We start from the raw sequence: 12,154 nt of genomic DNA on the forward strand, positions 1-12,154 counted from the left end.
CCACTGATTTTAAACAGAAACACATAGTAATTGCTTGTATCCCTTTTTCAATATAAAATATGTACATAATGATGTTGTTAAGAGAATTTACTCTTGCTCCACAATCTATTGCTCAATGTGACATGAGAAAACAAAATTAAATTGACTGAAGCCCGAGAGAAAATGATTACTTGTAAATTAAACTAGATAAAAACAATAGTTTTTTTTTTAAAAAAAAAAAATCTCAAGCATATAAAAGGAACTCTGTTTGATGATCAATGTGTTAACCCCAGTTTACAACATGAACATACACAATTCTCAGGTGATTAGAGGAATGGAAGCCCAAACAACAATCAAAAAGCTTCAAATCTACAGGTGGTAAAGTGTCTTTTGTTTCATAGTTTGGCAAAACTCTTATTCAACATGCTGCAGGAATAATTATACAGGAGGCCAAACAGCAACTATTAACTATTAACAATAGGGTGTGGCTGGATGAGCCGTTAATGATGGACAGTAGGGTTTGGTTTCTTCTGCAAGAAAAGGCAGATATAGAATGAAAAAAGGAGGCCTGAAACAGTTTGAGAAACAAATGTAGAAATTACAGAGTTACAGACTGTACTTGATGAGCTGAATGGAGTGCCAGAACCCTTTTGGTTCCATCGGCTAATCGCTTGCATGGTAAAAGGGTTTTGAGGGCAGCAAACTCATTTGCTACCTGCAAGTGTTGCTATGATTAAGAAAAAAAGAGAAGAATCTTTCATAGTAAATGGTAGTATTTGAAACTAGTATTGTCAAAAATGGTAAGTTTGCTCATTGAGTGTGTGCGTGGGTGCATGCACGAGTGTGTGTGTGTATGCACTTACTTGATTGCGAATTGCTCCTATCAGCATATCTTGACACCCAGAAGCATGTACATCTTTTAAATTAGGGCATTGGAGAAGCAACTTCTCTGGCAAAGTTGCAGAATGTGTTAGCAATCGAGATGCTATTTCACTACCCGAAAAGCCTAATGACAGTAGAATACCTGGATGCAAGTTCGTGCACAAGTTCAGATTTAAATCATTGAGCTCTGGACAATTCAAATACAAGGCCTGAAATAACAAGTTCAAAGGGATATATGACATGAAAAAAAACCAGATTAGTTTATGCTGGAGTTGATTCTGAGAGATTTCTTAGATTAACTTACATCTACACCGGAGCAGCCCCATAAACTTAGCTTCTTTAGAGAATCATGTTGTATAATAAGTTTTTGGTAGTTTTTCTGTGACTTGGTGGGGGATAATTCTAGGTGTCTAATCTTGTGGCCATTGCCATTGATAGGGAAGCACATCGTTTCTCCAGAATTTGCATACTGGCAACTTGTATCACGTATGCTCATACCACAGTCAATTAGTTGAAGCAGAGGTAATTGAGTTACTGCGAACTGAAGCTCATCTACAAGGCACTCATGCAAAAATTACATATACAGTCGTATCCAACTAGAATTGACTTGAGATGCAAAAATGATGCGGAAACAGGGGAAAAAAATGCTTACTGCAGGTAATATTAGGGCAAAGAGAAAGTAGGAGCCGAGAGAGAGTGTTAGGAAGCACATTGCGTATCATACGAAGTCCGTTGTCCGAGATGCTTGACCTGATAACAAAGACACGAAAAATAGTAGATGAGCAATTCATGGTATAAAAACCAGTGCAGGAATATATGGAGCTTTAAGGCTTCTCGAATTCGAATATTTGACTACTAAAGTTGATCCATCTTGAAAAAACTCATGTTCTTTCTAACTCATCTTAAGCAAATAGGGCTTTCGCTTGGCTTGGTTAACATGAATTACTAGTTCTGTCCCTAAAGAAAAAGTATAATTGGAAGAGTAGAAGCTCAGCTTGTGCACTTCGATTGGGTTACCTCTCCGGTAAGGTCAGGTCAAGAGGGGAGAAAACCAATTCGTACAAGTACTCTACTCGTATGCTTGATCGGGGCTTAATACTGATAGTCGCTGGTACCTAATTTCTACAAGTATACTCTACTGGGATGGGTTACGCACTGAGAATCACGTACCCGCTCAAATCAAGCAACTCAAGATTTGTGTAACAGGAAGCTATAGAGGTCACGGCATCATCTGTTATTCTTGAACCAAGAACCAAAGATAACATTCGTAGAGACCTGAAAAAACAGAGTTTATGGTGAAGCTACTGGATTTGGAATCAAGGATAAGCAAGGAAAAAAACAAACCGTAGTAATGCATATCATCTGATCTATTTATATGAATGTGGTGTTAGTCTACATGATGCATGCTATTTTGGAATTAGTAATCTAATTTATATAATCACATAACCTACCTTAGGTTAGCACTGGTAAGGGCGAATACAGATTTATCGCAAAGCCGAATCGATGCAATATGAACATTTCTTAGAAGAGGGCAAGTGCACCCCAGACATTCCATCATGGTAACAAGATCAGTTGTGTCATTTTCTTGTTGACAAAAATCAAGAGAAAGCTCGGTCAAATTAGGGCATTTAAGTGCCTGCCAAGAATCAAAAGAAATGAATCTATATACAGAAAAGGTATATAACTACAGCATAAAATAAAGAACTTAAATGCATACCACTTTAGAAACACAATAAAGATCTGATAGCCAAAGTGTTGTCAGGCTTGATGAAGTAATATTCAGAGATCCAACGTTGCTACATCCCTCAAATTTAAGGCTTGAAAGAAACCCTTTCATAGCAACAAAACGACATAATTCATACCTGCATTCAAACAAATGTTTATTAAAATTTAGAGAATGGACTGGCACCATTCAGGTATATTACAAATAGCCAGAAATCAACGAAATTAAATCCATGTCAGAAATCTATGGAAAAGGTCAACACACAAATTTTTATGGTTTGCAAGATAATGGAATCAAACAACGAAGACAAGCAAGTGCATAAAGTGATGTGTGTATACATTGTATGAAATGATGAACATATTGAAACTCTGTTTCATGTACTTGGTAATTACAAAGAAGAGTAAAGCCACAGTCAGGAATTCTCATCATATTAGTTTGACTATAAGCTAAGTCGAACAGTGTCACACTGAGACCTATTATGCAGAAAGAATCAACGATGTATCAACAGGAATTTAAATACTGAATTAGTTCAGGGATTTAATAGTGACAAATTGCTGCAAAATTGAGCAAGTGGTTTGAAATGTACCTAGAAGATACATCAGATGAATAGAAATATGGTTGGCAAAAGGAATCAAAAGCTTTGCATATCTAGCTGAAATAATTAAATTAGAGACTTTCTCAGTAGTCAGGGGATACCCAGATATCCTGTTCATTGCATTTTCAGCCATGTTCATCTCGAAGGCTTCCAAGTTAGGAAGTGAGTATGCAACACAAGCTAACATTGTTGCGTCTACATCACTGCAAAAGAAAAAATGATAATTCATCAGGCAATAATGGAAAGAAGCAAACTGAATTAAGTTCATATGATAAAACTACTTTTCAACATGACTTTATTGTAGCCAATTGTCCACACTTGCATTTCAAAATGAAAATTAATCCACAAAGAAAAGCACACAGAAATCCCAAACTACCAAGCTGCAGAATGGCATATCAAAAACTTTAACTAACTAAACAACCAAGTAAATAGATCAAGAAAAGAGCCAAGGAAAGAGAGAGTATTGTCTAATTCAGGTCCAAATGCATATTCTTTACGTATATATACTAAGTTTTTGTCACATCCTACTGACTCTAAGTTTTATCATTTGTTTTAGCTTGGAGCATGGTGTCCCGTTCAGACTGATGGGTTTGGTTCTGCGATAGATCAGATCCTGTTCTACCTTGAGCTAGGTGATGGAACACTTGTGGAAATCCCAGTTTAAGTGCAATTCATCTGTTATCATTTCTCCCCAAACTCCTGTTTTTCCTAGATAATAAACCACGTAATTATATCTACGTTCCGCTGATAACTCTTTTACACTTTCCTAAAAGGACAAAGAACCCTAACCTTTCCATTCGCAGCGTAAGCCTAGACAAGCCGGCGCACCTGTGGAGCAACGACCCGACAAACCCCATCTGCGATCGAGACAAAACCCTGAGCCTCAGCTCCTCCGCGGAGCGCCAGACCCTCCGTACGCAGCCTCTCCACCGCCGGCACACCGCCGCCGCCCTCATCAGCTCCTTGGGCGACAACCTCCTCAGGACCTCCACCATGCACGAAACGGGCAAGACCGTTGCCCCTTCCGCCGCCTTCTCGAAACCATTCAAAATCTCCACAACACCCGCCTTCTCGACCATCTCCCTGGAGACGGGATCCACGTCGAAGGATAGGGCACGGCGGCGGCGGATACGGATGCGTGGGGCGGATACAGGGCCGCCGCCGTCGGGGCAGATGTGACCCTTCTTGGGGAGGCCGCATCGCCCGCAGCTGTAGCTGCCCCGGCTCCGGATCGCCTGGGCGGGGGTGGCGGCGGTGGGATGCAGGAGCACGTCAATCGAAGCGGATGTCGAGGTGGGATCTGGAAGACGAGAGTTTGGGGATCTCGAACAAGGAGCGGGAGATTGGCGATCGCACGTCGCCATTCTTCGAATCTGTTCGAAGAAAAGCGAGCACAGTGAAAGCAGGCGGGCGGGGACGTATTTCTAATGCCTCGCAGCAGCGTGCATCCCACCTGACCCGATCCACGGCACGAATCTCAAGGATTTTAAACTAGATCCAACAGTGCCTGGCAAAGTGCACGAATCTTAAAGTTCGATCCGATATGTTTATTCTGATACCATAAGAGAAATGAACGGTCGAGATGAGTTTAGAAATTCAGCGAGTTGGATTTGGAACGTCGGATTAGTAGATCGATTTAGCACACTTGTTATAATCTTTTAAAAACTTCTAAAAATAATAGTTTTAAAAAAAAAAAAAAAAACTTTTTGATGATACAGATACAGGAGCCCTGCCCCAAAGAAGCTCCCACCGGCCGTTGCCGAGCATCACTAGTACTTTAAGCATCGCCCCAGTAGTTCGAGCACCACAAGATCATCAGTAATACGTTGCATGTGAATTAAACTCTCGTTGCATGGATTGCCTGCTTTTTGCTTACCATCCCAGCATGTCCCAGGGGCATAATTTTAGCGCTCTTCAACATTATAACATATGTTAACAATGGTGATTATTATGGACAATTATACACACATTATTGTATTTTGACTATAAAGATCGAAGAAACAAAGAGGTTTTTTAAACATGATAGATAAAATTGTTGCACACCAAACAATTTGTAACCGAAGATATATAGGGTATTTAGCTGAATTTAAAATTATACCGAATTCAAATTCAACTTACAATTGAGATGACCTGAACTGATAATCTCAGACTGCCAGCAGGGGCTGGTTTTGAGCAAATCGTCCGAGCAGCAAGTCAGGTCAGTAGCTCGGGTTGGCAGACCAGCTCGGCGGGTCGGCAGACCAGCTCGGCGGGTCGGCAGCTCAGCTCGGCGGGTCGGCGGGTCGGCAGCTCAGCTTGGCAGCTCAGCTCGGCGGGTCGACAGCTCGGGTCGGCAAACCAGCTCGGCGGGTCGGCAGCTCGGGTCGGCGGACCAGCTCGGGGGGTCAGCAGCTCAGCCGAACAGCAGGTCAGGATGGAAGCTCAGTGCGAACAGCAGGTCAGGTCGGCAGCACAGTAGCTCAGCCGAACAGGGGGTCAGGTGGATTGATCGAGGCCTGCGAGTTCGCAGTTTCCTTGAAACAGATTCGCCCCCACCTCTGACTGTGCTTCGAGGCCTATTCGGGAGGTCTATTTCCCAGGATATAACGATCTGACCGTGGACTCCACCAAGCACTGGTGGTCACGGCGAACTGAGTGGCACCCGATCACTATCATGGGTGCTCTGCCGAGCAGGAGTTGCACAACAAAGGGGAACGAGGAGGAGGACCTTTGCTTTTGTTGCTCTCTCTTCTTTTCTGCCTGTGATCACAGCCTCCTTATATAGGAGCTCAGATCAACGGCAGTGTTAATGACCTTAATGGTCATTATTAACCGAACAGCGAAACGGCCACCGTTTCACTCATTATTATTCGGCCGGTTTTATTCTGCATTAATCTCGAATTAATGTATCCGTTTTACAGCAACAAAAAGTTCAACGTGGCAAAATGTTGGTTGTTCTGCTTGGGCAAATTTTTGCCCCGACCGGTCTGGCATTCGTGTGCGCAAGTCGCACTCGCTTACGAGTCAACTTGGTTCAATGCAATCCGGGCCCTGGATTTGCACCCCCCTGCGCACCCACGCGTGAGAGAGAGCCTCTCCCCATGTATTTGTTCACATTCTCAAAGTATGTGAATCAATATAAACCAACAAAAACCACTTGAAACTTCCAATGTGAGACTAAAGTCCCCATTCACAATGAAACTTCTTCTCTTCCTCCTCTTCTCCATTCACACTTAATCAACAAAAATTGTAAGCCATGAGGAGTACTTAAGTTATCTATAAGCGGGGAGGGCTGAGTTAGACAATAATATAATATAATTAATAAAATATAAAAAAATATAGGATATTATAATCATAAAATAAAATAAAATAATTACCTTACAATTATTTTTTTAAAATTTTCATATTTTAAAACCTTTATATAATAATTTTGTTATCAACTATCAGAAAAATATATCTCTCTAATAGACAATAAATTTATCATTCATCTAATTCTTACTACAGAAAATACTTTCTTTATAATAAAGATCCAAACGACATTATTTCATTTTTTTTTTTTAACATTACGAAGGAATCGTCTTTTGTCATATTAATTTGCGCATGTATTTGATATATAAAACTTCAAGTGAATCAACACGTGGCATGATTCCATTGGAGAGTTTAGAGCGAGAGCGCAGAGTCGTCATCCTCATCGAGCGTGGAGGTGTAAGCGAAATACAGAGCCCAAATGAGGCCAAACACTGCCAGCAAAATCCACGCCAGCAAGTTGTTGCTGATCCCCAAGCTCAACCCTGTCCCTTCCGTGGACATTCGCTCGTCCACCAGAGCCAGCGCCGGGCTCGTCGTCATCGTCCACGCTGCTGCCATCGCCACCGCCCCCGCGGCCACGGTTGCCTTCTCCTCGTGCGTCGAGCACCGCACTGTTCTCCCCTTGCAGGCCAGTCGAGGCAAACCTGCAGTACGGCTCAAATTTCGTGGAGCAGTACAATACGTACCGAGCAGTACCGACGGAGAGACGATGACAGCCGACCGCCTCGGGAGGGCGGTGCCGGCGAAGGTCGAGGCTGGAGCGGCGGCGCTAACGGTGGCCATGGGCGCTAGCTGATCAGGATGTGGAAGGCAGGCAGTTGAGGTGCGTAAATGCGGGTTTAATAATTAAGGAGATAAAGATGCACTTGCACCACTCAAAATTATTGTAACGAAGGATATTTGGATCACAAGATAATCTTATCATAAAATAGCCAACCACAGCATGCCAAGTGGACACCTGGCCCTCCCTAGATTTGCAATATCTACGCGGGATTTCCCGATAAGGGTCAAGTTCAATAGATCGGTTGGCGTGGTAGCGGAAGTCAAGTGACGATAACATTCTTAGTCAGTCTATCGGATTAGACCCTCTAGCACGTCGGATCTCATGTCTCGATCTCCTAAATATTGACGAAGCTCGAAGGTAAGTATTAACTAGTTCGATTGAGTACTCTAACTGATCGGATATAACGCTCAATCGGACATACTGGAAGTTTGATCCACTAAAACTCCTAAGCATTGAGGAAGCACGAAACCAAGTATTAATAAGCTCAATAGAGTGCTCCAACCGATCAGACATATGGCCCGATCAGACATACTGGACATTTGATCCACCTAAGCGAAGATCGAGTCGTCGACTGCATTCACCCAAGTCGACCGGGTGGCTCTTGCGAGTGATGGCCAGTTGAACTATATTAAAGACTCAATCAGCTTGCCCATTGAGTCCATTGTGGGCCCCGCGGCTCAACGGCCTCATATTTCTTTTTGATGTTTTGAATCACGGAGGACTTAGAATATTTTGTATGTAAGCTACATATTTGAAGCTTCCACCTATCAATTGCAGAGATTGCGGATCCATTTTGAGAAAAGTGTCAAAGCCCCTTTATGGGATGTCCTTTTTTGTAAATTCTTTTAGATCCGTGCACAAACACAACATAACACTATAAAAAGGCATCTCCAGCTACAGGCGCAAGTTTATGCGAAGCTACATAATTTTGTTGGTGCAACGGGCCCGATAAGAGGAGGGTGAATTGCCTACGATCAAAGTTAAAATGAATCTCTTGCTTTGTTTAGCAAGGATGCACAATTAAATTAAGCAAATATATAGAAAATAAATATTAATAAAAACAATTTAAAGGATAAGATAAAAGGTCAGAATTTTACTTGGTTACAACCTAGGTGATTATTAATCCAAGACGTTGAAAAGCTCACTAAGAAAGTCCTTCGTTGAAGGTGGAGAAGCCTTTTACACATGTTGATAACTCATAAATGACTAGGAAGGTTAATACAGAAGTTGTTGTTCAGTTGTACTTTATTTTCTAAGTCCAAGGGTCTTCTTATAGCCCTTGGAAAACTCTATCCATAGCTTGAATGTGCCTCCAATGAGGTTCAAGTCGTCTTACATAGGATAAGTTTTATCCGCTATAGATAAAACTCTATCCGTAGCTAACGGCTATCGGAAGGCGCCTTTAAAGGCTAGAAGGCGTCTTTCAGCTATGGAAGGCGACTTCTATACGGCATATCAGCTCCTTTGCTAATTCTTCACATGGGTGATGCTCCGGCTAACTGGAGTTGAGCTCACCCAAACCCAACTCCGACCTTCTCCTCTAGCAGCCTTCCTCCCTGGTTTCTCGTCCATTGGACCACCGCGCGCGTCCTTGCCATCCGCCGGTGTACTCTTCCGCAATATCTCGTCCTTCAAATGCACCAAGTCCGTCGACTTCCTTCCCGTGCAATCATTCTCGCTAGCTGCGTCTTCCACTCGATTTCTTGTGTTCCTAAGCTCCTGCACACTTAGATATAAGGATCAAACACACATATGACCTAACTTAACTTGGTTGACCACATCAAAAAATATCACGGGATACTTACAATCTCTCCATTTTTGACGTGCATCAACCCAAGCTCAATTTAAGGTTAAAAATGCAATAACATAACTTATGTAAAGAAGTTGCAATTAGAATCAAATATTGTTAATAATTAATCAATAAAATTTTTACTCCCTCTTAACTTGTACTAACTTTTTACCCTTTAGTCACATTAAAATAAAATTTGGAAAAAATAAAATAAACTGTTAGAAAATTTGAAATAATTTTCTAGGGGTACTTACCAAGAATTATCAGTAATCTAATATGCTTTAGATATAATTTTTAAAAATATTCTATTTTTACTCATTAATCTTCTGTTTTGACAAAAATAATTTAGAAATTCGTTATTTATTTCAAAAAATCCTGAAAATTTTTGTCAAACTTAAATAGAATAAGTTTTATCAGTAGAAAAGATTTCACAAAAACAAATTAGTTTAACGAACAGAATTGATTTATTTAATTAGAACAATCAATTTTATGAAAATCAATCTTAAAAATATTTTTTAATTCCTAGATATAAAAAAATATATTGTCAAATACTATAAAAGTTTAAAGTTCTAGAGTTTCTATTTTCCTAAATTTTTAATATTAAAAATTAATTTTTCAGAAGATAATTTATAATAATTCGAATAGAATTCAAAAAACGTCAAGGAATTTTATTATAATAGAAAACATCATGTTTTATTATAGAAAAATAGAAGTTTCAAAAAATAAATTTGCAAAATATTTTTAAAATACCATTTTCGAAAAAAACCAAACTCAATAGAAAAAAAATTTTGAGATTTTTTTTGTTTGTAGATAATATTTTCATTTTATACCGATAAAATTTAAAGTAAAGAATTTGATTAGAAAGTTAACAAAAATGATTGATTTTATCGACAAGAATCAATCAGGTAAATTAAATTTCTAGCATGCATTACTTTATCTAATAAGATAAAGATAATTTAGGTATGCAAATAAAAGTTTATTTAATTATCTAAACAAGATTTAGGAACCCAAAATAAATTATGTCTTACTGGGTTAACCAAATATTTTCTAAGAATCAATTGTCCTACTTTTGTAATTTGACCCTTATGGTATCTAAAATACCAATTAAGCTTTCGATTATATTTGTAATTTTTTTTCTAAAACATGTAAAGAATTTGAGCATGAATTGTCTTGTCCTAGTCATTCTATTTTATCTTTTAATTTATCATTCTTAAATTTCAATTTATCAAAGTTTTCCTGCATGCATTTATTAAAGTCAATTTTAACTTTGCATTATCCTTTTCTAAATCCACCATATTTTTAGAAAGTTTTTTTTAATGAATTCAAATAATTTCTCAGGAGGTCGGGAATGTAGCTTACTTACCGTTACGATTTCGTTGTCTGATACTCCCCCTTCATTGCTACTTTCTTCCGAAGACTCTCCCCCTTCATCGATTCTTATCTCGGATGAGCTTTCTTTGTCTTCAAGTAGGTATTCGACTATAAATGTTATTCCGGTAATTTCCTTGATCTCGGGTTCTTCATATGATGACTCAGTGTCCATCGAGTAAGATTCGGCTTCTTTTGGTTCTTCATAGAGTTTTAAGAACTTTTCCCAAAGTTCTTTTGTACTCTTGTAGTTGCCAATTTTGTCAAGTTCCTCAACCGGTAGTACGCTCATAAGGTGAAATTCAGCCTTATCGTTTGCCATAAACTTGTCGCGTTACTTTTTGGTCCAGAGGTGCTCTTCAAGTTCTTCTCTGTTCTTATTTTTTGGTGCTTCAAAACCATATTTTATTATTAATAAAATATTAAAATCTATCTTAAAGAATACCTCCATTTGTCACTTCCAAAACGCGAATTCCTCCTCAAACACTAGTGGGTGGATGCTAGCTCCGGCCATCGTCTTTGTACTTCAGTCATCGGTTAGTCCTTCTGAAGCGGTTGGGCTCTGATACTAATTGTTGATGCAGTGGGGCCGGCAAGAGTAGGATGAATTACCACAATCAAAGTTAAAATGAATCTTCTGCTTTGCTTAGCAAAGATGCATAGTTAAATTAAGCAAATATATAGACAATAAACATTAATGAAAATAACTTAAAGGATAAGGTAAAAGACGAAAGTTTTACTTGGTTACAACCTAGTTGGTTGTTAATCCAAGGTGTTGAAAATCTCACTAAGAAACTCCTTCGTTGAAGGTGGAGAATCCTTTTACACATGTTGATAGCTCAGAAATGACTAGGAAAGTTAATATAGAAGTTGTTGTTCAGTTGCACTTTATTTCCTAGGTTCAGGGATCTTTTTATAGCTCATAGAAAACTCTATCCGCGACTTGAATATGACTCCAATAAGGTCCAAATCGCCTTCCATTGGATAAGTTTTATCCGCTGTGGATAAAACTCTATCCATGGCTAACAGCTATTAGAAGACGCCTTCAAAGGCTGGAAGACACCTTCGTGCTGTTTATCGAAGGCGTCTTTCATCCATGGAAGGTGCCTTTCATACAACAGATCAGCTCTTTTGCTAATCTCTTCACGTGGGTGATGCTCCGGCTAACCGGAGTTGAGCTCGCCCAAACCCAACTCCGACCTTTTTCTCGAACAGCCTTCCTCCCCGGCTCCTCGTCCCTTGGACCGCAGCACGCGTTCTTCTCATCCCTCGGTGTACTCTTCCACAGCATCTCGTCCTTCGGATGCACCGAGCCCGTCGACCCCCTTCCCGTGTCATCCTTCTCGCTAGCTACGCCTTACACTCGACTTCTTGTGTTTCTAAGCTCCTCCACACTTAGACACAAGGATCAAACACACACAAGACCTAATTTAACTTGGTTGACCAGATCAAAACTACCAAGGGATACTTAAAAATTTTGCACACTCATTGCTACTATTCATTCCCAGAAACCGATCACTGACTTAAGTATCGAAGGGTCAACACCAGGACCCCTTCCCTGGCCCGGTCGTGAACGCTCTTCTTGCACGTAAGAGTGCACGGGAGTCACTTGGATATAGTGAGGAGTCTTCATTTAGTCCACATTAAAGTCATGCATCCAGCATTTCATCTCCACCAATTTCAAACATGATCATATTTGTCACTGTTTGTGGGAACTTCACCTACATTTGAGATTTGATGATCGAC

At 40.0% G+C, this 12,154-nt stretch overlaps 2 protein-coding genes across 2 annotated transcripts; both read right to left on the reverse strand.

Moving 5' to 3' along the window:
- Positions 1-230: 230 nt before the first annotated feature.
- LOC122000177 (F-box/LRR-repeat protein 17-like) lies at positions 231-4,568 on the reverse strand. The gene is made up of 11 exons (XM_042554668.1): positions 3,969-4,568; positions 3,281-3,382; positions 2,579-2,723; positions 2,313-2,497; positions 2,032-2,136; positions 1,514-1,611; positions 1,166-1,413; positions 1,004-1,070; positions 843-928; positions 599-694; positions 231-509 (listed from the first exon to the last, which is right to left on the reverse strand). The coding sequence occupies exons 1-11, from the start codon at positions 4,541-4,543 to the stop codon at positions 480-482; spliced, it is 1,737 nt and encodes a 578-aa protein (XP_042410602.1). The 5' UTR covers positions 4,544-4,568; the 3' UTR covers positions 231-479.
- Positions 4,569-6,612: 2,044 nt separating this feature from the next.
- On the reverse strand, positions 6,613-7,307 carry LOC122000178 (photosystem II reaction center W protein, chloroplastic-like). The gene has a single exon (XM_042554670.1). The coding sequence runs from the start codon at positions 7,248-7,250 to the stop codon at positions 6,819-6,821; it is 432 nt and encodes a 143-aa protein (XP_042410604.1). The 5' UTR covers positions 7,251-7,307; the 3' UTR covers positions 6,613-6,818.
- Positions 7,308-12,154: the final 4,847 nt, after the last annotated feature.

This window comes from Zingiber officinale, chromosome 7A (genome assembly GCF_018446385.1).
Source record: "Zingiber officinale cultivar Zhangliang chromosome 7A, Zo_v1.1, whole genome shotgun sequence".
NCBI classification, from domain to species: domain Eukaryota; kingdom Viridiplantae; phylum Streptophyta; class Magnoliopsida; order Zingiberales; family Zingiberaceae; genus Zingiber; species Zingiber officinale.

What these genes read in the sequence shown, in the direction of transcription:
- LOC122000177 (XM_042554668.1), bottom strand. Translation starts at nt 4,543, where the DNA reads ATGGCGACGTGCGATCGCCAATCTCCCGCTCCTTGTTCGAGATCCCCA. An exon ending in GGGGCTGCTCCGGTGTAGAT is followed by an intron (nt 1,071 to 1,165) that starts GTAAGTTAATCT and finishes TTGTTATTTCAG; the next exon opens with GCCTTGTATTTGAATTGTCC. An exon ending in CACTCCATTCAGCTCATCAA is followed by an intron (nt 510 to 598) that starts GTACAGTCTGTA and finishes CTTTTCTTGCAG; the next exon opens with AAGAAACCAAACCCTACTGT.
- LOC122000178 (XM_042554670.1), bottom strand. Translation starts at nt 7,250, where the DNA reads ATGGCCACCGTTAGCGCCGCCGCTCCAGCCTCGACCTTCGCCGGCACC.